A 26,768-nucleotide genomic window follows, 5' to 3' on the forward strand; every position below is an offset into this window, starting at 1 on the left:
GTATATGTCTGTGTGTGTATATATATGTGTACATTGAGATGTATTGGTATGTATATTTGCGTGTGTGGACGTGTATGTATATACATGTGTATGTGGGTGGGTTGGGCTATTCTTTCATCTGTTTCCTTGCGCTACCTCACTAACGTGGGAGACAGCGACAAAGCAAAATAACAAAATAGAATAATGTTTTTGTTAAGACTATTTTCATAAAAGTCTTAATATTTCTATTTCAGACGGAGTGAAAACAGTGGTGGTGGAGGCAGCAGCATTGGTGGCAGTGGTGGTGGAGCTGGAAACAGTTCTGGAGGAGGCATTAGTGGAAGTGGTGGTAATGTGGGCAATATTAGTGGTGAACCAAGACTTGTGTACTTGGAACTCAACAAGTCTCTTAACTTGGGTATTAAGATGGTAGGGGGTAATGCTCTGGGTATCTTCATTCATGCAGTGCCCCCAGACTCCCCTGCTGCCAAAGCTGGACTCAGACCTGGTGATCATATCCTAGAATACAATGGTGTCGATCTCCGCCATGCAACAGCAGAACAAGCTGCCTCTGAGCTGGCCAAACCTGCAGACAATGTTACCATGCTTGTCCAATACAATTACCAAAGTGAGTTTTAACTTTGATAAGTATTGAATCATGAATGAAGGTACTGAACTATTCTTTTACAGAGAGAAAATATTGACTATAGTTTATGGTGATTACAGGAAAACCATGCTACTTCTTAGAACAATTTATGTAAGTTGATTTGTTTGTAACTTTTTAGGCATGATTTTTGGGGGGCTGGGTAAAAGGGGAGGGAAGACCACGGCCTTGCTTTTCTAAGAGCATGTTCTTTGAGAAATTTGCAAATATCTGCAAATAGAATCATTTCAGATTAGAATTTTCATCAGATTCTTCATCAACAAGAACAAGGTTGACAGATCAACCTCAACCCATTGTAAACAAGGTATACTAATAAGGTCATTTATCAGAGCAGGCACTTCATAATGGCAAGTATTCAGTTACCAACAGTTTTAGCCTTTTATAAGAAAAATGTAAATGACTTTTTGGAAGAGTTGAGTTTTTATTAGGGAGTGATTGACATCAATACTTTATTGAGTATCATAAAAAAATTTCCAACTGTCTTTCAAAATTTAGAGCTTTGACTTCCATGTTGAAATTCCCAAGTCAGCTCAACATGACAGTACTTGGGGGATTTTGGAACATGACCTTTAGCTGCAGCAGGAACAGTTTCAGCAAGGTGTTGAGTTGCTGGCAACTAGCTAGAGGTGCTTTTATAGAAACATGATTTTGATCAGTTATTTGACTGATTGGTCATGAGCATTGGTTGTTCTAGTGTTAGTTTAGCCAAAGGATTTGGAATTTTTGCATGAGTTGCCCATTTTTTTATGTCTGCTGTATGTTGTAATTCGTGGTTAGCTCAGTTGAGACACTGACAAGGCTCATGCCTGCAACTATATGAGGACCATTACTGTGTTTATTCATTGGCCTATCACAGAGTTCTGCATTATTTCAGGAAATTTTTATTAAAAGAGTAATAGCTGATAATCTGCGTAAGTTAATTGTACATATTCACTGTTGTACCCCACTGATTTTGTTTGTGCCTAGAGTAATTGATTGGTTTTAGACCTTCTTTCTGTGTGATTACCAACTGTATTTTGTAGTATGAAGATGGAGTTGGGCTTTTTTGGGGTTCCAGCTCTGAAACTTTCTTGACTGTCATACAAGTTTTTAAACTTACATAGGTCCACATTCACAGTTTCATCACTTAGCTTATTCTGTTCTTTCATCTTCTTTACATTTTTCTAGCAGACTTTTTGTTCAGGTTTCTATCATCACTGTTACAGAGATCTTTCTTTGCATCTTTCAAAACTGATGATTTTTGACACTGCCAGTTTGATTAAGAAATTTGTTTGTAATCAAGTCACCTCCTTCATTATACCATACTGGTATGATTTATAGCCTGTAACATTTTCCCTATAACTCACCTTTCTTGTTTCTGGTACCATCTTTATTACCCTCTTCTTAAAATTCTATTATATCATTATGTTTCTTTAACCCTTACATTGTCTATCTTCACTTGCAAATAAACAGGATAATTTTTTTCCGTCATTAAATGATTGACTGGCATTTAAAAGTAAGAAAAAGATACTCAGAAAATTATATTGAATACCTTTGTATTTTAAAAAGCGAGATATACATAAGTATACTTATGTAAGTAGGAGAGATGGCCAGAGAGCGTTATTGGATTACGTGTTAATTGACAGGCGCGCGAAAGAGAGACTTTTGGATGTTAATGTGCTGAGAGGTGCAACTGGAGGGATGTCTGATCATTATCTTGTGGAGGCTAAGGTGAAGATTTTATGGGTTTTCAGAAAAGAAGAGTGAATGTTGGGGTGAAGAGGGTGGTGAGAGTAAGTGAGCTTGGGAAGGAGACTTGTGTGAGGAAGTACCAGGAGAGACTGAGTACAGAATGGAAAAAGGTGAGAACAATGGAAGTAAGGGGAGTGGGGGAGGAATGGGATGTATTTAGGGAATCAGTGATGGATTGCGCAAAAGATGCTTGTGGCATGAGAAGAGTGGGAGGTGGGTTGATTAGAAAGGGCAGTGAGTGGTGGGATGAAGAAGTAAGAGTATTAGTGAAAGAGAAGAGAGAGGCATTTGGACGATTTTGCAGGGAAAAAATGAAATTGAGTGGGAGATGTATAAAAGAAAGAGACAGGAGGTCAAGAGAAAGGTGCAAGAGGTGAAAAAAAGGGCAAATGAGAGTTGGGGTGAGAGAGTATCATTAAATTTTAGGGAGAATAAAAAGATGTTCTGGAAGGAGGTAAATAAAGTGCGTAAGACAAGGGAGCAAATGGGAACTTCAGTGAAGGGCGCAAATGGGGAGGTGATAACAAGTAGTGGTGATGTGAGAAGGAGATGGAGTGAGTATTTTGAAGGTTTGTTGAATGTGTTTGATGATAGAGTGGCAGATATAGGGTGTTTTGGTCGAGGTGGTGTGCAAAGTGAGAGGGTTAGGGAAAATGATTTGGTAAACAGAGAAGAGGTAGTAAAAGCTTTGTGGAAGATGAAAGCCGGCAAGGCAGCAGGTTTGGATGGTATTGCAGTGGAATTTATTAAAAAAGGGGGTGACTGTATTGTTGACTGGTTGGTAAGGTTATTTAATGTATGTATGACTCATGGTGAGGTGCCTGAGGATTGGCGGAATGCGTGCATAGTGCCATTGTACAAAGGCAAAGGGGATAAGAGTGAGTGCTCAAATTACAGAGGTATAAGTTTGTTGAGTATTCCTGGTAAATTATATGGGAGGATATTGATTGAGAGGGTGAAGGCATGTACAGAGCATCAGATTGGGGAAGAGCAGTGTGGTTTCAGAAGTGGTAGAGGATGTGTGGATCAGGTGTTTGCTTTGAAGAATGTATGTGAGAAATACTTAGAAAAGCAAATGGATTTGTATGTAGCATTTATGGATCTGGAGAAGGCATATGATAGAGTTGATAGAGATGCTCTGTGGAAGGTATTAAGAATATATGGTGTGGGAGGCAAGTTGTTAGAAGCAGTGAAAAGTTTTTATCGAGGATGTAAGGCATGTGTACGTGTAGGAAGAGAGGAAAGTGATTGGTTCTCAGTGAATGTAGGTTTGCGGCAGGGGTGTGTGATGTCTCCATGGTTGTTTAATTTGTTTATGGATGAGGTTGTTAGGGAGGTGAATGCAAGAGTTTTGGAAAGAGGGGCAAGTATGAAGTCTGTTGGGGATGAGAGAGCTTGGGAAGTGAGTCAGTTGTTGTTCGCTGATGATACAGCGCTGGTGGCTGATTCATGTGAGAAACTGCAGAAGCTGGTGACTGAGTTTGGTAAAGTGAGCAATAGGAACATCTAGGCAAGAGTATTAGGTAGAAGTAGTTGGTGGGAACATTAACCAGGAGCATTGATTAGTGGTAGTCTGTAGGAACATTAGGTAGGAGCCTCTGCAAACACTGCGGTAGAGTTGCCCTCCGCTAGTGGCCTCTTTAGGGTGAGATGCTAAAGGCTAAGAAGTATCACTGGAGTTCACTAGTTATAGAGATTCTTTTGCTTTGGCCACCCATATTTGGGAGTTCCAGGAGGGAACAAGCATCAGAGATAAAGAAAGATAGATAGAACATAGACACCACTGTTGATGGAGAAAGTGGGAGACTGGCTGATTCATCAACAAACACAGACCTATATAGATTGGCCAGAGAGACAGCTAGATATAAGGTAGCAAAGTGAGGGAGAGAAACCAGAAAAGGGGAGCTTAGATGTGAGACCATGATGTCACACCCTGTCAATAGTTTTAGATACATCAAGGGCAACAACGTAGGATTCGATGCATGAATGTATTGTGATAGTAGAACTAGGGCTTCATCTTCATATGTATTTATGTTTTTTTTTTCAGTTTAATGAACCATAACCTCCAAAGTAATTTAAGTGAAGAGATTCAGTTTTACTTGCGAAGACTAGTTTCTGCCATTAGTGTACCATGGATGAGGATATTGCCTTAACATCTGCATGACATGTTTTACCTGGGTCAGATTAGGAAAAGGCTAAAACAAGTTGATTAAGTGTAATATTACTTTGTTAAGGTACTTACACTTCTCTTGTCAGGGGATAGCTGGTTTAACTAGACAGAACTCCAAGCATGTGTCCCTCAGCTATTGTCATAGTGCCAAAATTAGGCCTACCTCACAGAGATGATTTTTAAGTAAATTGAGGTGAATTATTCATAAAACAAGTCAAACTGGTCCCATGTTTTTTTTACTTGGTTCTTAATTCTATTATTGATGTAGTTTTTACCAAAATGGGAATTGAATAAGCAATTTTGATATGAATAAGATAAGTAGTTATTTAAGCATACCAAAATGTTCAGGATAATTAGCTAATTTGTCTTGATTGGAATGAAATGATTGGCTGTGATTTCTAATTAATTTGATGAAGGTATGACAATACATGAGGGAAACAACAGGAAGTAAGACCATATTTCATAAAAAGGCTTTCTTGATTGACACAGTGAACAGTAGCAGAAAATTATTGGTAACTTGATGGTATATCAGCATTGGCAGAAAATGATTGATGGAAAAACATTGTATTAGCATCATAGTTCTAAAACATTTCCTGTTCACTGATATTATATAAGAACATTTTGGAAATAGCTGTAAGATAATGATGTAAGGATAACTTTATCAACCGGCTCTTTTGTTTTCTAGGATATGAAGATATTCAGGACAAGCCTGGTGACAGTTTTTACATCCGTGCATTGTTTGACCGACTGGGGGATGTGGGTGATTCCACTGACCTGAAATTTCGTAAGGAAGATATCCTGTATGTAGACAATACCATGTTTAACAATATACCAGGTCTCTGGCGTGCTTGGGTTGTAGATGAAGATGGGCATAAGAGACAATGTGGAACTGTACCAAGTAAAGACAAGTAAGTATCATGTATGCTGAATTAGTGTTAGAAAATGATCACCTTATAGATTTTACTTCAAAAACTCCTGCCATTTTTTTCTCTTCCAGACTATAAGATCATAATTTTTATTTGGTAAAAAGAAATAATAGTAGAATTTGATGGTGAATTTTGAAGATTGGAATTGATGGTAAGGTAAAGATAGTACCCTTTCTATAATCATTTACCCCTTCCATTGTAATGAATCCATGTGCAAATATGGCTCACCTATTATTGAAGAGTTATAGCTCTTTTTGATCACCTCTTATGATGGAGAAGGGCAAGCTGAGTCTATTTTGAACCAAAGACAAATCTGAAGATAATATTCATATATGATTTACAAGGTATTCTTTCCCATTATTCATCCATAGTGATAGTAGCAGATACAGAAGAGGCATTTTGTAATTACATATTGTGTGGTACAGAGAGGGAGTTCTAAATATCCAGCATAATTTTCTAAATAGAATGGTATACATCTCGGCCTAGTGGAACATTATTTACATCTGCTGCTCATCCTTTTAACATCTGCTGCTGTACTGTCATTCATATTAAGTACTTCTGGAGTACTTTCATGCATATATAGTGATATGTGTGGTATATTTTGAGATGTTGTCGCAGACAAATACCTTCATGATTACTATTGATATTTATCACCAATAACTGTTATTAGGTGAAAGTGTCACAGTTTTATATATTATCATATAATGTGAGGATGCAGATATCGTACATGTTTCCTTGACCAGTTCATGGAAAACATTTAGGTTGCATGGTCTGGTAACAATATGTGGGTTGCCACTGGTGAGCATTATTGGCCATATATTTCTTCTCAAGGCAGAGGCAGCTGATTCAGGAATTATTAACATATACATCCCAGCTGTAGGGAAAATTCAAAAATACCTTGGCTTACATGCCCTAGCCTGGGTCTGAAAGTGATAAACTTTGCTGCTATAAAACTTTAAATTTGTATTCTATTTTTATTCTTATTATTCATCAGTCAGCTTATTTCATTTTTCCATATTCTGATACTATAGAAATACTTCTTTATATCTTTTGTAATAACCTACTTGCATTATTGCAAATAGGTTATCTTTGCATCTTTTAAAGAATGTCCGCAGTTGATATTATCAAAATGTTTTAGAAACTTGAAGGTTTTGATCAAGTTACCTGTTACTGTAGCTTTTAACATGGAGGTCAGTTTTATGACCTCTAACCTTTATTAGTAAGAATAACTACTTTCTTTATTCTAGCACCATTTTGGACCCTTGTTTTTGTGTAGCTCCCTTAAGTTCAATGACCAACTTTTTTTTTTTTTTTTTTTTTTTTTTTTTTTTTTTTATACTTTGTCGCTGTCTCCCGCGTTTGCGAGGTAGCGCAAGGAAACAGACGAAAGAAATGGCCCAACCCCCCCCCCCATACACATGTACATACACACGTCCACACACGCAAATATTCATACCTACACAGCTTTCCATGGTTTACCCCAGACGCTTCACATGCCTTGATTCAATCCACTGACAGCACGTCAACCCCTGTATACCACATCGCTCCAATTCACTCTATTCCTTGCCCTCCTTTCACCCTCCTGCATGTTCAGGCCCCGATCACACAAAATCCTTTTCACTCCATCTTTCCACCTCCAATTTGGTCTCCCTCTTCTCCTCGTTCCCTCCACCTCCGACACATATATCCTCTTGGTCAATCTTTCCTCACTCATTCTCTCCATGTGCCCAAACCACTTCAAAACACCCTCTTCTGCTCTCTCAACCACGCTCTTTTTATTTCCACACATCTCTCTTACCCTTACGTTACTTACTCGATCAAACCACCTCACACCACACATTGTCCTCAAACATCTCATTTCCAGCACATCCATCCTCCTACGCACAACTCTATCCATAGCCCACGCCTCGCAACCATACAACATTGTTGGAACTACTATTCCTTCAAACATACCCATTTTTGCTTTCCGGGATAATGTTCTCGACTTCCACACATTTTTCAAGGCTCCCAAAATTTTCGCCCCCTCCCCCACCCTATGATCCAACTTGAGTAGTAGTATATTTAAGTTTTTCTTTATATATCCACTTAACAGTTTTGTGAATATTTCCATATCTATGAAGTTTAAAAGTGATACTAAAATTTGTCAGCAGTCTTCTTTACAATTTTCATAAGATGGACCTCTTTCTACAGATTAGGTACGTCAGCTCCTAAGGATCTCTCACATCCACATTCTTGTAGCTTATATCCTGCTAGATATTATTCATATATAGGCCTTCTTTCAATGTGTCCCTTTCTTGTTGCTTTGCATTACTTGGGTTGAATTTTTCAACCAAATATCAGAGGCATGAAATTCAGTACGAAATTTTACATCTAGAGGAGGTCTGTCTTTTGTAAATATATTCTAGAGGAGTTGAGGGGTTGAATAAATGAGTATTCAGGATATATAATTAGCTAATGCTATTCCACATCTGAACTTCTTAGAGATTTACAGTAACAGAAGTGTTTAGAACAAGGTTTAGATCTAATGAATCTGGTATAAGTATAAGAGACGATTTCTTGATGTACAATTTCTTGATATAGCATGATATTAAAGGTGATGCTTGAATTTTTCAGGATTCTCACATGCTTTTATTATTATAGGGTGGAGGAGGAGATGCGTCTTCAGCGAAGTGTAGGTGATCTACAGATGGACTCCAGCCGTCGTGGATCAACTTTAGCCAGACGGTCTTTCTTTAAACGGAAGAAACATTCCCGGTCATCCTCTAGGGACTCAAAGGAACTTGCAAGCTTTTCAGATGCTTCTCTTAACTCATACACTGAGGCAGCACCCATGCATGATGAACCTTCGCCACACTCTTATATTAGAGTGGAACGACTTGACTGTGAGTCAAAAACTCAAAAAGCATAGGCTGTTGGATATGATGTTCAAGGAAGAATTTTGGTAACTATTTAGTGGAAGTAAAGCATACCATTGAACTCCTAGTATTGCACAGACGAGCACTGATGGGATATAATGATGTTAATTGGTCCTGCATTAATGATTAAGATGATAATGAAGAGAGCTGTTAAGAGAGTGAAAACACGGTTAATTAATGTGAAATAGAAACTTGTCTAGAAATATATAGAACCACTGAAAACCTCATCTGATTTCAATTAGGGGACAAAGCTTACCTTTAATTTGAGTGTTACAATTGAGATATACAATTAACATCTTCCTCCAACCACATGGCAAAGAATGTTTGCTGGAAGTGGCTGTGTTTGGTGGGACAGACTGAGTACATACCACCCAGAAATCTGAATGTAGACATAGCCAACAAAAACATAATGTAAACACAAGATTGTAAAAATGTTACATAATTCAAATAACACTGAAATTAAAGTGAGTGTCAGCTGCTAGGGGAAATTAGATGAGCTTTTATAGATTCCTTTGATTCTTGACTTGTTTCACCAGCACTTTTAGTATTTTACCCCAAAATTTCTGTGATCTCCATGGCTTCTCCTCTCTTTCATCGTATCCATTGAGGTAGGATTACATTTATTCTTTCCCATAATTGCCTTTCTGTCCTGAGTGAGGCAGCATTGGGAACAAAAGAACAGTGGCCTCAATTGCATTCAGCCCATCTTTACCTGTCAGGTACATTGTATTGAAACCAGTCTGTTGTCCACAGGTAAGACCCACAGACTGTTTTGTGGCTTATATTTCCCTGGTTGGTTTAGCCCATTAACAGCAGATGTTACCCCAGTTTACCACATTGATCCAGTTTATTCATTTCTATGCACACCTCTTGCCCTCCTGAATGTTCAAGTCCTAGTTAACCAAAGCCTTCTTTGTTTTATCTTTCAATGTCGTTTTTTTTTTTATCTCCTTGTTTTCCTCTACTTTTGACACATAGATCTGCTCAGTCATTCTTTCTTTGCTCATCCTATCCAAATTCCTGATCCACCACATCCTTTTTGACCCTCCCAATCAGATTGTACTCAGCGCCCACTCTAACACACCCAAGGCCTTAGTCGTCTTCCCTGTCCTTGTGGTTTTGTGTGCTGCCATGTCCGCTCCTAGGTATCTAAAGCATTTCACTTCTTTCAGGTTCTTCCCATATATACATTGATACCATCCTTTCTCATCTCTCCTGTTGCAGTTCACAACTGTACTCTTGCACACATTTGCTCTCAACTTTATCCTTTCACAAAATCTCATAAAGTCGTTCACCAGCTGTAGAGTTTCAGTGGTTTACCACCAGAGCAAACATTACCTGATTCACTTAACATACCCCAGCATAACATAGACCTGCCTTCTGTGCATGGACCCTCATAGACCTTCACCATCCTGTCCAGAAACAGATCAAACAACCATAGTGACATTAGACATCCATGCCACAAACCCACCTCCTGCTATTGCTTGCACACGTGCTTTACCCTTCATTTCCCTCTCTTCCCTTTGGCATAACTGTCTTAACCCATATCCTCCTCCTTTCTTCCTACCTGCACACATGCCATACCCTCTCAGTGAAATCTTTCTGTGTGTAGTAATTTCATGTTTAGCCCACATACCCTTTCAGCTTCATCATATGCTTCATCCAGGTCCATGAATACCACATACAATTTACTCTCATTCTCTTTGTTTATTATGCAAATTTTTCAAAAGAAACACCTAATTCACACACCTTATACTTTTCCTGAAGCTACATTCTTCTTATCTAGTCAGAAGTTCTGTGGAAGATACTACCCTCTCATTCAACATTCTCTTGTGCATCTTTCTAGATATACTGAAAAGGCTTATACCTCTGCAGTTTAAGCATTTTTTTTTTCTCCTTGCCTTTTGCCTATCCTCAGGCACATCACCTTGGATTGCACAAGTTATGATTAGCCTAAGTAACTAGTCAACAGCACTGTCACCCCATTTCTTGAGACACAAATGCCATTTTATCTGTGCCTACCATTTTGCCACACTTCATATTAGGAATGGCCTGCAATGGATAACCTGTATTATATAGTTGAGAGTAGGAGGATAGATAGAATGAAGAATAAAGATGCAGAGAAGGGTGTGTGAAGTGTAAAAGTCATTATTCCTTAGGTAGGGGAGAATGAATTCTGACTCAATATTCCCTATATGTTGTACGTGACCAGGAGAGGTGGGAGTCAGAGGCTGGAAGCCCCATCCTTTTCCTGTTTCAGTTTCTAAAAGATAGAATAGAATAAGAAGCCCAGTGAGGAGTGCTCATCCTCCTCAAAGACTCAGGGTAGGGTATCTGAATGTGTGTGTAGTAACCAAGATGAGAAAAAAAAAATGAGAGATGGGTTTTATATTTGAAGAAAGGAACCTGGATGTTCTGGTTCTGAATGAAACAAAGCTCAAGGATAAAGAGGAAGAATGTTTTAGGAATATCCTGGTGGTAAGGATAGAGGTTAGTGAAAGATCCGAAGTTATGGGAATGTGTGAGAGAGCGTAAGGAAGGTATATCTAGACTAAGACGGTTGTGGTTGAACATGAAAATGTATTAAGAGAGATGGCTTATTATTAGTGCTTATGTCCTGGGCCATGAGAAGAAACATGATGTAAATGTTTTGGGAGCAGTTGAATGACTGCATTAGTAGTTTTACTACTGTAGATCAGGTATTAGTAATGGGTGATTTAAATGTGAGAATGAGTAATGTGGTAGTTGAGGGTATAATTGGGGGACATGGGGTATTCAGTAAGGTAAATAGGAATGGTGAAAAGATTGTGGAGTTGGTATGCTGAAAATGGCATGTTGATTGGAATACCAGGTTGAAAAAGAGGGATATACATAAGTATACATGGGTAAGTAGGAAGGAGGGTAAGAGGGCATTACTGGGTTACGTGTGAATTGATAGACATGCAAAAGACCCACTTCTGGATGTGAATGTGTTGATAGGGGCAGCTGCTGGTATGTCTGAACATAACCTGGTGGAGGCAAAGGTGAAGATTTGTAGAGATTTTCAGAAAAGAGGAAATGGTACAAGTGAGAAGAGGATGATTGAAATAATTTAGCTAGGAAAAGATTGGGTATAGAATGGTAAAAGTTGAGAGTAGATGAAGCTAGGGAAGTGGGTAAGGGATGGGAAATATTTAGGGAAGTGGTGCTGGCATTTGCAAGAGAATTGTGTGGCATGCAGTAGGTGGGCACATGGGAAAGGGTAGAGTGGTAGGTTGATGAAATAAAGTTACTAGTGAAAGAAAAGAGAGAGGTATATAGCCATTGCTTTCAGGTAAGGAATGGAAATGATTATGACATGCACAAGAGAAAGTGGCTGGTCAAGAGGGAGGTGCAGGGGTTGAAAAAGACGGCAATTAAGAGTTGGGGTGAATCTGACAATAAAAACCCAGTGAACAGTATAGGAATACAACTTTCCTCAGCCATAATATTTTGAAAGCTTTCTGATAACAGTGGATGACCTTGGAGGTAAGTGATGTTATACGGTAACCTCTGTCTCAGGTGTGATTGTGATGTTATCTCACTTAGCAGTGAGTACAAATGGATTTTACTATCATCAGCTTTAGAGATGTATGCATAGGGTTTTATAGATATTATGCTTGTATCAAGTTCATAAATTTGGAAATCCTAAGATGGTTTGCAAATAGATGTCTTCTAGAACCATCCATTCAAGAAACAATAAAGAAACTAATAATGTAGATATGCATTTATGCAGAAAGGGTATCCAACAATTCGTGTGTGAGGGTAAGAAAAGTAGAGGAGATACAAAGAGAGCTTATAGTTAGTTAAGAGGTAGTTTAAAAGTGGAAGTTTCTTGAGTTCCTCTAGGACTGTGAAGCTTAGAGAAGACTAAGGATATTCTATCCTTCGGTGTAATTACACAAGGTGTGTTGAATAGGATTTAGCTTTTGAAGCCACTGCACTAGAGTTGGCTTCTGCTAGTGGCCTGTTAGGGTAAGCCACGAAAGGCTTAAGAAACAGTACTGGAGGTCACAAGTTATGGAGAGACTTTTGCCATGGCCACTCCCTTGAGGGAGTTCCTGAAGGGAATGGGCATCAGAGATATAGATAATAGAAAAAAAATTAAATATTAGTCTTAGAACACCTTTGTTATTTCCAGATCTGGTGAGACGTCCTGTAGTAATGGTTGGGCCACTGTGGGAACTTGTATGTGATAAGTTAGTACATGATTATCCTCACAACTTTACAAGATGTGTACCAGAGGTCAGCAGACTCTCCGGTGTGGAGATGGAAGAAGCTGTTCAAAAAAACTTGATAGTTGATTACAGGCGCCGGGGTTCTCATTTTGAAGCAACTACTGTTAGTCAAGTGAAAGAAATCTGTGACAAGGTGAGACAATAGTTTTATTCATTTCTTTGTTTACATTTGCATCGACTTTATATACTTTCTTAACTACAGACAGAGCCCTCAGTATCTAAGAGAGTGCACTTCTCGGATTGGGGTTTAAACATCATTTTTTTTTACCATCAAAATAAGATGTATCCATTAGAATTCACCCTTCATCCATCATGAAATGAATGAGGTTGGCAAATATTTGTCAAAGGAGTCAGCAGCAACCATACAACAACCTGCCCAGGTCTTATGATATTCCATGAAAGTGAGCTATCATCAAGGTATATGTGCTCGCCATGCTTAGTGCTTAGCATTACTGACCATGATGCTTTCATGGGCTTCCACCCACATACACATGTATATACATAAATGCCCACACATGCACATATACATACCTATACATTTCAATGTATCCATACACAGACATATACATATATACACATGTACGTATTCAATCTTGCTGCCTTCATCCATTCCTGTCACCATCCTGCCACATGAAATGGCACCCCTCTCCCCCTGCACATGTGAGGCAGCGCTAGGAAAAGACAACGAAAGGCCACATTTGTTCACACTCAGTTTCTAGCTGTTATGTGTAATGCACCGAAACCACAGCTCCCTTTCCACATCCAGGCCCCACAAAACTTTTCATGGTTTACCCCAGATGCGCCCCAGATGCTTCACATGCCCTGGTTCCATCCATTGACATCATGTCCACCCCAGTGTACCACATCATTCCAATTCACTCTTATTCCTTGCACGCCTTCGTTCCAATTCACTCTTATTCCTTGCACGCCTTTGTTCCAATTCACTCTTATTCCTTGCACGCCTTTCACCCTCCTGCATATTCAGGCCCCGATTGCTCAAAATCTTTTTCACTCCATCCTTCCACCTCCAGTTTGGTCTCCCACTTCTCGTTCCTTCCACCTCTGGCACATATATCCTCTTGGTCAATCTTTCCTCACTCATTCTCTCCATGTGACCAAATCATTTCAATACACCCTCTTCTGCTCTTTCAACCACAATCTTTTTTATTACCACACATCTCTCTTACCCTTTCATGACTTACTCGATCAAACCACATCTTGTCCTCAAACATCCACCTTCCTTTGCACATCCCTATCTATACCTCACACCTCGCAACCATATAGGGTGTTTTGGTTGAGGTGGTGTGCAAAGTGAGAGGGTCAGGGAGAATGGTTCGGTAAACAGAGAAGAGGTAGTGAAAGCTTTGCAGTAGATGAAAGCCAGCAGGCAGCAGGTTTGGATGGATGGTTTTGCAGTGGAATTTATTAAAAAAGGGGTGTTACTGTGTTGTTGACTGGTTGGTGAGGATATTCAGTGTATGTATGGTTCATGGTGAAGTACCTAAAGATTGGTGGAATGCATGCATAGTGCCATTGTGCAAAGGCAAAGGGGATAAAGGTGAGTGTTCAAATTACAGAGGTATACATTTGTTGAGTATTTCTGGGAAATTGTATGGGAAGTTATTGATTGAGAGTGTGAAGGCATGTACAGAGCATCACATTGGGGAAGAGCATTGTGGTTTCAGAAGTGGTAGAGGATGCGTGGATCAGGTGTTTGCTTTGAAGAATGTATGTGAGAAATACTTTGAAAAACAAATGGATTTGCATGTAGCATTTATGGATCTGGAGAAGGCATATGCTAGAGTTGATAGAGATGCTCTGTGGAAGGTATTAAGAGTATATGGTGTGGGAGGCAAATTGCTAGAAGCAGTGAAGTGAAAAGTTTTTCTCAAGGATGTAAGGCATGTGTACGAGTAGGAGGAGAGGAAAGTGATTGGTTCCCAATGAATGTCGGTTTGCAGCAGGGGTGCGTGATGTCTCTATGGTTGTTTAATTTGTTTATAGTTTATAGATGAGGTTGTTAGGGAGGTGAATGCAAGAGTTTTGGAGAGAGGAGCAAGTATGCAGTCTGTTGTAGATGTGAGGGCTTGGGAAGTGAGTCAGTTGTTGTTTGCTGATGATACAGTGCTGATGGCTGATTCGGGTGAGAAACTGCAGAAGCTGGTGACTGAATTTGGTAAAGTATGTGAAAGAAGAAAGCAGAGAGTAAATGTGAATAAGAGCAAGATTATTAGATACAATAGGGTTGAGGGACAAGTCAATTGGGAGGTAAGTTTGAATGAAGAAAAACTGGAGGAAGTGAATGTTTTAGATATCTGGGAGTGAAGTTAACAGCAGATGGAACCATGGAAGTGAGTCACAGCAAAGGTTCTGGGAGTGTTGAAGAATGTGTGGAAGGCAAGAACATTATCCCTGAAAGCAATGGGTATGTTTGAAGGTATAGTGGTTCCAACAATGTTATATATATATATATATATATATATATAGTATGAAAAAAAAAAAAAAAAAAAAAAAAATATATATATATATATATATATATATATATATATATATATATATATATATAATCCCTGGGGATAGGGGATTAAGAATACTTCCCACGTATTCCCTGCGTGTCGTAGAAGGCGACTAAAAGGGGTGGGAGCGGGGGGCTGGAAATCCTCCCCTCTCGTTTTTTTTTTTTTTTTTTTTTTTTTTTTTTTTTTTTTAATTTTCCAAAAGACGGAACAGAGAAGGGGGCCAGGTGAGGGTATTCCCTCAAAGGCCCAGTCCTCTGTTCTTAATGCTACCTCGCTAACGCGGGAAATGGCGAATAGTTTAAAAGAAAGAAAAATATATATATATATATATATATATATATATATATATATATATATATATATATATATCTTTCTTTCTTTTAAACTATTCGCCATTTCCCGCGTTAGCGAGGTAGCGTTAGGAACAGAGGACTGGGCCTTTTTTGGAATATCCTCACCTGGCCCCCTCTGTTCCTTCTTTTGGAAAATTAAAAAAAAAAACGAGAGGGGAGGATTTCCTATATATATATATATATATTGTACAAAGGCAAAGGGGATAAGAGTGAGTGCTCAAATTACAGAGGTATAAGTTTGTTGAGTATTCCTGGTAAATTATATGGGAGGGTATTGATTGAGAGGGTGAAGGCATGTACAGAGCATCAGATTGGGGAAGAGCAGTGCGGTTTCAGAAGTGGTAGAGGATGTGTGGATCAGGTGTTTGCTTTGAAGAATGTATGTGAGAAATACTTAGAAAAGCAAATGGATTTGTATGTAGCATTTATGGATCTGGAGAAGGCATATGATAGAGTTGATAGAGATGCTCTGTGGAAGGTATTAAGAATATATGGTGTGGGAGGCAAGTTGTTAGAAGCAGTGAAAAGTTTTTATCGAGGATGTAAGGCATGTGTACGTGTAGGAAGAGAGGAAAGTGATTGGTTCTCAGTGAATGTAGGTTTGCGGCAGGGGTGTGTGATGTCTCCATGGTTGTTTAATTTGTTTATGGATGGGGTTGTAAGGGAGGTAAATGCAAGAGTCCTGGAAAGAGGGGCAAGTATGAAGTCTGTTGGGGATGAGAGAGCTTGGGAAGTGAGTCAGTTGTTGTTCGCTGATGATACAGCGCTGGTGGCTGATTCATGTGAGAAACTGCAGAAGCTGGTGACTGAGTTTGGTAAAGTGTGTGGAAGAAGAAAGTTGAGAGTAAATGTGAATAAGAGCAAGGTTATTAGGTACAGTAGGGGTGAGGGTCAAGTCAATTGGGAGGTGAGTTTGAATGGAGAAAAACTGGAGGAAGTGAAGTGTTTTAGATATCTGGGAGTGGATCTGTCAGCGGATGGAACCATGGAAGCGGAAGTGGATCATAGGGTGGGGGAGGGGGCGAAAATTTTGGGAGCCTTGAAAAATGTGTGGAAGTCGAGAACATTATCTCGGAAAGCAAAAATGGGTATGTTTGAGGGAATAGTGGTTCCAACAATGTTGTATGGTTGCGAGGCGTGGGCTATGGATAGAGATGTGCGCAGGAGGATGGATGTGCTGGAAATGAGATGTTTGAGGACAATGTGTGGTGTGAGGTGGTTTGATCGAGTAAGTAACGTAAGGGTAAGAGAGATGTGTGGAAATAAAAAGAGCGTGGTTGAGAGAGCAGAAGAGGGTGTTTTGAAATGGTTTGGGCACATGGAGAGAATGAGTGAGGAGAGATTGACCAAGAGGATATATGTGTCGGAGGTGGAGGGAACGAGGAGAAGAGGGAGACCAAATTGGAGGTGGAAAGATGGAGTGAAAAAGATTTTGTGTGATCGGGGCCTGAACATGCAGGAGGGTGAAAGGAGGGCAAGAAATAGAGTGAATTGGAGTCATGTGGTATACAGGGGTTGACGTGCTGTCAGTGGATTGAAGCAAGGCATGTGAAGCGTCTGGGGTAAACCATGGAAAGCTGTGTAGGTGTGTATATTTGCGTGTGTGGACGTGTGTATGTACATGTGTATGGGGGGGGGGTTTGGGCCATTTCTTTCGTCTGTTTCCTTGCGCTACCTCGCAAACGCGGGAGACAGCGACAAAGTATAAAAAAAAAAAAAAAAAAAAAAAAAAAAATATATATATATATATATATATATATATAGGAAAGTGATTGGTTCTCAGTGAATGTAGATTTGCGGCAGGGGTGTGTGATGTCTCCATGGTTGTTTAATTTGTTTATGGTTGGGGTTGTTAGGAAGGTGAATGCAAGAGTTTTGGAAAGAGGGGCAAGTATGAAGTCTGTTGTGGATGAGAGAGCTTGGGAAGTGAGTCAGTTGTTGTTCGCTGATGATACAGTGCTGGTGGCTGATTCATGTGAGAAACTGCAGAAGCTGGTGACTGAGTTTGGTAAAGTGTGTGAAAGAAGAAAGTTAAGAGTAATTGTGAATAAGAGCAAGGTTATTAGGTACAGTAGGGTTGAGGGTCAAGTCAATTGGGAGGTAAGTTTGAATGGAGAAAAACTGGAGGAAGTAAAGTGTTTTAGATATCTGGGAGTGGATCTGGCAGCGGATGGAACCATGGAAGTGGAAGTGAATCATAGGGTGGGGGAGGGGGCAAAAATCCTGGCAGCCTTGAAGAATGTGTGGAAGTCGAGAACATTATCTCGGAAAGCAAAAATGGATATGTTTGAAGGAATAGTGGTTCCAACAATGTTGTATGGTTGCGAGGCGTGGGCTATGGATAGAGTTGTGCGCAGGAGGGTGGATGTGCTGGAAATGAGATGTTTGAGGACAATGTGTGGTGTGAGGTGGTTTGATCGAGTAAGTAACGTAAGGGTAAGAGAGATGTGTGGAAATAAAAAGAGTGTGGTTGAGAAAGCAGAAGAGGGTGTTTTGAAATGGTTTGGGCACATGGAGAGAATGAGTGAGGAAAGATTGACCAAGAGGATATATGTGTCGGAGGTGGAGGGAACGAGGAGAAGTGGGAGACCAAAATGGAGGTGGAAAGATGGAGTGAAAAAGATTTTGTGTGATTGGGGCCTGAACATGCAGGAGGGTGAAAGGAGGGCAAGGAATAGAGTGAATTGGAGCGATGTGGTGTACCGGGGTTGACGTGCTGTCAGTGGATTGAATCAGGGCATGTGAAGCGTCTCGGGTAAACCATGGGAAGCTGTGTAGGTATGTATATTTGTGTGTGTGGACGTATGTATATACATGTGTATGGGGGTGAGTTGGGCCATTTCGTTCGTCTGTTTCCTTGCGCTACCTCGCAAACGCGGGAGACAGCGACAAAGCAAAAAAAAAAAAAAAATATATATATATATATATATTTCTTTTTCCATACTATTTGCCATTTCCCGCATTAGCGAGGTAGCGTTAAGGACAGAGGACTGGGCCTTTGAGGGAATACCCTCACATGGCCCCCTTCTCTGTTCCTTCTTTTGGAAAATTTAAAAAAAAAAGAAATGTGAGGGGAGGATTTCCAGCCCCCCGCTCCCTTCCCATTTAGTCGCCTTCTACGACATGCAGGGAATATGAAAAAAGGAGAGATAGGTAGTATGTTTGAGGAAAGGAACCTGGATGTTTTGGCTCTGAGTGAAACGAAGCTCAAGGGTAAAGGGGAAGAGTGGTTTGGGAATGTCTTGGGAGTAAAGTCAGGGGTTAGTGAGAGGACAAGAGCAAGGGAAGGAGTAGCAGTACTCCTGAAACAGGAGTTGTGGAAGTATGTGATAGAATGTAAGAAAGTAAATTCTCGATTAATATGGGTAAAACTGAAAGTTGATGGAGAGAGATGGGTGATTATTGGTGCATATGCACCTGGGCAAGAGAAGAAAGATCGCTGTGTAGGTATGTATATTTGCGTGTGTGGACGTATGTATATACATGTGTATGGGGGTGGGTTGGGCCATTTCTTTCGTCTATTTCCTTGCGCTACCTCGCAAACGCGGGAGACAGCGACAAAGCAAAAAAAAAATATGGTATTGCAGTGGAATTTATTAAAAAGGGGGTGACTGTATTGTTGACTGGTTGGTAAGGTTATTTGATGTATGTATGACTCTTGGTGAGGTGCCTGAGGATTGGCGGAATGCGTGCATAGTGCCATTGTACAAAGGCAAAGGGGATAAGAGTGAGTGCTCAAATTACAGAGGTATAAGCTTGTTGAGTATTCCTGGTAAATTATATGGGAGGGTATTGATTGAGAGGGTGAAGGCATGTACAGAGCATCAGATTGGGGAAGAGCAGTGTGGTTTCAGAAGTGGTAGAGGATGTGTGGATCAGGTGTTTGCTTTGAAGAATGTATGTGAGAAATACTTAGAAAAGCAAGTGGATTTGTATGTAGCATTTATGGATCTGGAGAAGGCATATGATAGAGTTGATAGAGATGCTCTGTGGAAGGTATTAAGAATATATGGTGTGGGAGGCAAGTTGTTAGAAGCATGAAAAGTTTTTATCGAGGATGTAAGGCATGTGTACGTGTAGGAAGAGAGGAAAGTGATTGGTTCTCAGTGAATGTAGGTTTGCGGCAGGGGTGTGTGATGTCTCCATGGTTGTTTAATTTGTTTATGGATGGGGTTGTTAGGGAGGTGAATGCAAGAGTTTTGGAAAGAGGGGCAAGTATGAAGTCCACCACCGACACATATATTCTCTTGGTCAATCTTTCCTCTCTCATTCTCTCCATGTGCCCGAACCATTTCAAAACACCCTCTTCTGCTCTCTCAACCACGCTCTTTTTATTTCCACACATCTCTCTTACCTTTACGTTACTTACTCGATCAAACCACCTCTCACCACACATTGTCCTCAAACATCTCATTTCCAGCACATCCATCCTCATGCGCACAACTCTATCCATAGCCCACGCCTCGCAATGATACAACATTGTTGGAACCACTATTCCTTCAAACATACCCATTTTTGCTTTCCGAGATAATGTTCTCGACTTCCACATATTCTTCAAGGCTCCCAGAATTTTCGCCCCCTCCCCCACCCTATGATCCACTTCCGCTTCCATGGTTCCATCCGCTGCCAGATCCACTCCCAGATATCTAAAACACTTCACTTCCTCCAGTTTTTCTCCATTCAAACTCACCTCCCAATTGACTTGACCCTCAACCCTACTGTACCTAATAACCTTGCTCTTATTCACATTTACTCTTAACTTTCTTCTTTCACACACTTTACCAAACTCAGTCACCAGCTTCTGCAGTTTCTCACATGAATCAGCCACCAGCGCTGTATCATCAGCGAACAACAACTGACTCACTTCCCAAGCTCTCTCATCCCCAACAGACTTCATACTTGCCCCTCTTTCCAAAACTCTTGCATTCACCTCCCTAACAACCCCATCCATAAACAAATTAAACAACCATGGAGACATCACACACCCCTGCCGCAAACCTACATTCACTGAGAACCAATCACTTTCCTCTCTTCCTACACATACACATGCCTTACATCCTCGATAAAAACTTTTCACTGCTTCTAACAACTTGCCTCCCACACCATATATTCTTAATACCTTCCACAGAGCATCTCTATCAACTCTATCATATGCCTTCTCCAGATCCATAAATGCTACATACAAATCCATTTGCTTTTCTAAGTATTTCTCACATACATTCTTCAAAGCAAACACCTGATCCACACATCCTCTACCACTTCTGAAACCACACTGCTCTTCCCCAATCTGATGCTCTGTACATGCCTTCACCCTCTCAATCAATATCCTCCCATATAATTTACCAGGAGTACTCAACAAACTTATACCTCTGTAATTTGAGCACTCGCTCTTATCCCCTTTGCCTTTGTACAATGGCACTATGCATGCATTCCGCCAATCCTCAGGCACCTCACCATGAGTCATACATACATTAAATAACCTTACCAACCAGTCAACAATACAGTCACCCCCTTTTTTAATAAATTCCACTGCAATACCATCCAAACCTGCTGCCTTGCTGGCTTTCATCTTCCGCAAAGCTTTTACTACCTCTTCTCTGTTTACCAAATCATTTTCCCTAACCCTCTCACTTTGCACAACACCTCGACCAAAACACCCTATAACTGCCACTTTATCATCAAACACATTCAACAAACCTTCAAAATACTCACTCCATCTCCTTCTCACATCACCACTACTTGTTATCACCTCCCCATTTGCGCCCTTCACTGAAGTTCCCATTTGCTCCCTTGTCTTCCGCACTTTATTTACCTCCTTCCAGAACATCTTTTTATTCTCCCTAAAATTTAATGATACTCTCTCACCCCAACTCTCATTTGCCCTTTTTTTCACCTCTTGCACCTTTCTCTTGACCTCCTGTCTCTTTCTTTTATACATCTCCCACTCAATTGCATTTTTTCCCTGCAAAAATCGTCCAAATGCCTCTCTTTTCTCTTTCACTAATACTCTTACTTCTTCATCCCACCGGTGACTCACTACCCTTTCTAATCAACCCACCTCCCACTCTTCTCATGCCACAAGCATCTTTTGCGCAATCCATCACTGATTCCCTAAATACATCCCATTCCTCCACCACTCCCCTTACTTCCATTGTTCTCACCTTTTTCCATTCTGTACTCAGTCTCTCCTGGTACTTCCTCACACAAGTCTCCTTCCCAAGCTCACTTACTCTCACCACCCTCTTCACCCCAACATTCACTCTACTTTTCTGAAAACCCATACAAATCTTCACCTTAGCCTCCACAAGATAATGATCAGATATCCCTCCAATTGTACCTCTCAGCACATTAACATCCAAAAGTCTCTCTCGCGCGCCTGTCAATTAACACGTAATCCAATAACGCTCTCTGGCCATCTCTCCTACTTACATAAGTATACTTATGTATATCTCGCTTTTTAAACCAGGTATTCCCAATCATCAGTCCTTTTTCAGCACATAAATCTACAAGCTCTTCACCATTTCCATTTACAACACTGAACACCCCATGTATACCAATTATTCCCTCAACTGCCACATTACTCACCTTTGCATTCAAATCACCCATCACTATAACCCGGCCTCGTGCATCAAAACCACTAACACACTCATTCAGCTGCTCCCAAAACACTTGCCTCTCATGATCTTTCTTCTCATGCCCAGGTGCATATGCACCAATAATCACCCATCTCTCTCCATCAACTTTCAGTTTTACCCATATCAATCGAGAATTTACTTTCTTACATTCTATCACATACTCCCACAACTCCTGTTTCAGGAGTATTGCTACTCCTTCCCTTGCTCTTGTCTTCTCACTAACCCCTGACTTTACTCCCAAGACATTCCCAAACCACTCTTCCCCTTTACCCTTGAGCTTCGTTTCACTCAGAGCCAAAACATCCAGGTTCCTTTCCTCAAACATACTACCTATCTCTCCTTTTTTCACATCTTGGTTACATCCACACACATTTAGGCACCCCAATCTGAGCCTTCGAGGAGGATGAGCACTCCCCGCGTGACTCCTTCTTCTGTTTCCCATTTTAGAAAGTTAAAAAAATACAAGGAGGGGAGGATTCCTGGCCTCCCGCTCCCGTCCCCTCTAGTCGCTTTCTACGACACGCGAGGAATGCGTGGGAAGTATTCTTTCACCCCTATCCCCAGGGATAATATATATATATATATATATATATATATATATATATATATATATATATATATATATATATATATACACACACACACACATACATACGCACATACACACACACACACACATACATATATATACATATGAAAAATGTAAGAAACAATTTAGAAAACTGAAACTTCTAGCTTGAAATGAAATGAAAAAATGGATGTCACATAATGGTTCAACCTCTGGCTATGGAAAAAGGAAATGTATAATTTATTTACACAAACGTCAATAGTAGTTCTCATCAATTTGACCACTGTATCAATACGCTTCAATGTCTAAGCTACACATATATATATATATATACATATATATATTTTTCTTTTTCTTTCAAACTGTTCGCCATTTCCCGCGTTAGCAAGGTAGCGTTAAGAACAGAGGACTGGGCCGCTGAGGGAATATCCTCACCTGGCCCCCTTCTCTGTTCCTTCTCTTGGGGAAAAAAACAAGAAAAAAAAAACAAGAGGGGAGGATTTCCAGCCCCCCACTCCCTCCCCTTTTAGTCGCCTTCTACGACACGCAGGGAATACGTGGGAAGTATTCTTTCTCCCCTATCCCCAGGGATAAATATATATCCCTGGGGATAGGGGAGAAAGAATATTTCCCACATATTCCCTGTGTGTCGTAGAAGGCGACTAAAAGGGGAGGGAGCGGGTTGTTGGAAATCCTCCCCTTTCTTGTTTTTTTTTAATTTTCCAAAAGAAGGAACAGAGAAGGGGGTCAGGTGAGGATATTCCCTCTAAGGCCCAGTTCTCTGTTCTTAATGCTACCTCGCTAATGCGGGAAATGGCAAATAGTATAAAAAAGAAAATATATTTTTATTTTTTATTTATTTTATTTTGTTTCTCGGTCTCCCGGGTTAGCGAGGTAGCGCAAGGAAACAGACGAAAGAATGGCCCAACCCGCCCACATACACATGTATATACATACATGTCCACACACGCAAATATACATACCTATACATCTCAATGTACACATATATATACACACACAGACATATACATATATACACATGTACATAATTCATACTGTCTGCCTTTATTTGTTCCCATCGCCACCCTACCACACATGGAATAACAACCCCCTCCCCCCTCATGTATGCGAGGTAGCGCTAGGAAAAACACCAAAAGCCCCATTTGTTCACACTCAGTCTCTAGCTGTCATATAATAATGCACCGAAAACACAGCTCCCTTTCCACATCCAGGCCCCACACACTTTGCATGGTTTACCCCAGACGCTTCACATGCCCTGGTTCAATCCATTGACAGCACGTCGACCCCAGTATACCACATCGTTCCAATTCACTCTATTCCTTGCACGCTTTTCACCCTCCTGCATGTTCAGGCCCCGATCACTCAAAATCTTTTTCACTCCATCTTTCCACCTCCAATTTGGTCTCCCACTTCTCCTCGTTCCCTCCACCTCTGACACATATATCCTCTTGGTCAATCTTTTCCCACTCATTCTCTCCATGTGACCAAACCATTTCAAAACACCCTCTTCTGCTCTCTCAACCACACTCTTTTTATTTCCACACATCTCTCTCACCCTTACATTACTTACTCGATCAGACCACCTCACACCACATATTGTCCTCAAACATCTCATTTCCAGCACATCCACCCTCCTGCGCACAACTCTATCCATAGCCCACGCCTCGCAACCATACACCATTGTTGGAACCACTATTCCTTCAAACATACCCAGTTTTGCTTTCCGAGATAATGTTCTCGACTTCCACACATTCTTCAAGGCTCCCAGGATTTTCGCCCCCTCCCCCACCCTATGATTCACTTCCGCTTCCATGGTTCCATCCGCTGCCAGATCCACTGCCAGATATCTAAAACACTTTACTTCCTCCAGTTTTTCTCCATTCAAACTTACCTCCCAATTGACTTGACTCTCAACCCTACTGTACCTAATAACCTTGCTCTTATTCACATTTACTCTTAACTTTCTTCTTTCACACACTTTACCAAACTCAGTCACCAGCTTCTGCAGTTTCTCACATGAATCAGCCACCTGCGCTGTATCATCAGCAAACAACAACTGACTCACTTCCCAAGCTCTTTCATCCCCAACAGACTTCATACTTGCCCCTCTTTCCAAAACTCTTGCATTCACCTCCCTAACAACCCCATCCATAAACAAATTAAACAACCATGGAGACATCACACACCCCTGCCGCAAACCTACATTCACTGAGAACCAATCACTTTCCTCTCTTCCTACACATACACATGCCTTACATCCTCGATAAAAACTTTTCACTGCTTCTAACAACTTGCCTCCCACACCATATATTCTTAATACCTTCCACAGAGCATCTCTATCAACTCTATCATATGCCTTCTCCAGATCCATAAATGCTACATACAAATCCATTTGCTTTTCTAAGTATTTCTCACATACATTCTTCAAAGCAAACACCTTACCCACACATCCTCTACCACTTCTAAAACCACACTGCTCTTCCCCAATCTAATGCTCTGTACATGCCTTCACCCTCTCAATCAATATCCTCCCATATAATTTACCAGGAATACTCAACAAACTTATACCTCTGTAATTTGAGCACTCACTCTTATCCCCTTTGCCTTTGTACAATGGCACTATGCATGCATTCCGCCAATCCTCAGGCACCTCACCATGAGTCATACATACATTAAATAACCTTACCAACCAGTCAACAATACAGTCACCCCCTTTTTTAATAAATTCCACTGCAATACCATCCAAACCTGCTGCCTTGCCGGCTTTCATCTTCCGCAAAGCTTTTACTACCTTTTTACTACCTCTTCTCTGTTTACCAAATCATTTTCCCTAACCCTCTCACTTTGCACACCACCTCGACCAAAACACCCTATATCTACCACTCTATCATCAAACACATTCAACAAACCTTCAAAATACTCACTCCATCTTCTCACATCACCACTACTTGTTATCACCTCCCCATTTGCACCTTTCACTGAAGTTCCCATTTGCTCCCTTGTCTTACGCACTTTATTTACCTCCTTCCAGAGCATCTTTTTATTCTCCCTAAAATTTAATGATACTCTCTCACCCCAACTCTCATTTGCCCTTTTTTTCACCTCTTGCACCTTTCTCTTGACCTCCTGTCTCTTTCTTTTATACATCTCCCACTCAATTGCATTTTTTCCCTGCAAAAATCGTCCAAATGCCTCTCTCTTCTCTTTCACTAATACTTTTACTTCTTCATCCCACCACTCACTACCCTTTCTGCTCAACCCACCTCCCACTCTTCTCATGCAACAAGCATCTTTTGCGCAATCCATCACTGATTCCCTAAATACATCCCATTCCTCCCCCACTCCCCTTACTTCCATTGTTCTCACCTTTTTCCATTCTGAACTCAGTCTCTCCTGGTACTTCCTCACACAAGTCTCCTTCCCAAGCTCACTTACTCTCACCACCCTCTTCACCCCAACATTCACTCTACTTTTCTGAAAACCCATACAAATCTTCACCTTAGCCTCCACAAGATAATGATCAGACATCCCTCCAGTTGCACCTCTCAGCACATTAACATCCAGAAGTCTCTCTTTCGCCGCCTGTCAATTAACATGTAATCCAATAACGCTCTCTGGCCATCTCTCCTACTTACATAAGTATACTTATGTATATCTCGCTTTTTAAACCAGGTATTCCCAATCATCAGTCCTTTTTCAGCACATAAATCTACAAGCTCTTCACCATTTCCATTTACAACACTGAACACCCCATTTATACCAATTATTCCCTCAACTGCCACATTACTCACCTTTGCATTCAAATCACCCATCATATAACCCGGTCTCGTGCATCAAAACCACTAACACACTCATTCAGCTGCTCCCAAAACACTTGCCTCTCATGATCTTTCTTCTCATGCCCAGGTGCATATGCACCAATAATCACCCATCTCTCTCCATCAACTTTCAGTTTTACCCATATTAATCGTGAATTTACTTTCTTACATTCTATCACATACTCCCACAACTCCTGTTTCAGGAGTATTGCT

General features: G+C 40.6%; 1 protein-coding gene across 3 annotated transcripts in view; it reads left to right on the plus strand.

Annotated features, from left to right (window-relative positions):
• Dlg5 (Discs large 5) overlaps nucleotides 1-26,768 on the plus strand; it is a 591,115-nt gene that overhangs the window by 558,900 nt on the left and 5,447 nt on the right. For all 3 annotated transcript variants that reach the window (XM_071693695.1, XM_071693696.1, XM_071693697.1), the window contains 4 exons: nucleotides 234-607; nucleotides 5,230-5,452; nucleotides 8,111-8,352; nucleotides 12,545-12,774. In XM_071693695.1, the coding sequence (XP_071549796.1) occupies nucleotides 234-607; nucleotides 5,230-5,452; nucleotides 8,111-8,352; nucleotides 12,545-12,774 (1,069 nt within the window). The remainder of the gene's footprint in view (nucleotides 1-233; nucleotides 608-5,229; nucleotides 5,453-8,110; nucleotides 8,353-12,544; nucleotides 12,775-26,768) is intronic.

This window comes from Panulirus ornatus, chromosome 56 (assembly GCF_036320965.1).
Source record: "Panulirus ornatus isolate Po-2019 chromosome 56, ASM3632096v1, whole genome shotgun sequence".
Classification (NCBI taxonomy): Eukaryota; Metazoa; Arthropoda; class Malacostraca; order Decapoda; family Palinuridae; genus Panulirus; species Panulirus ornatus.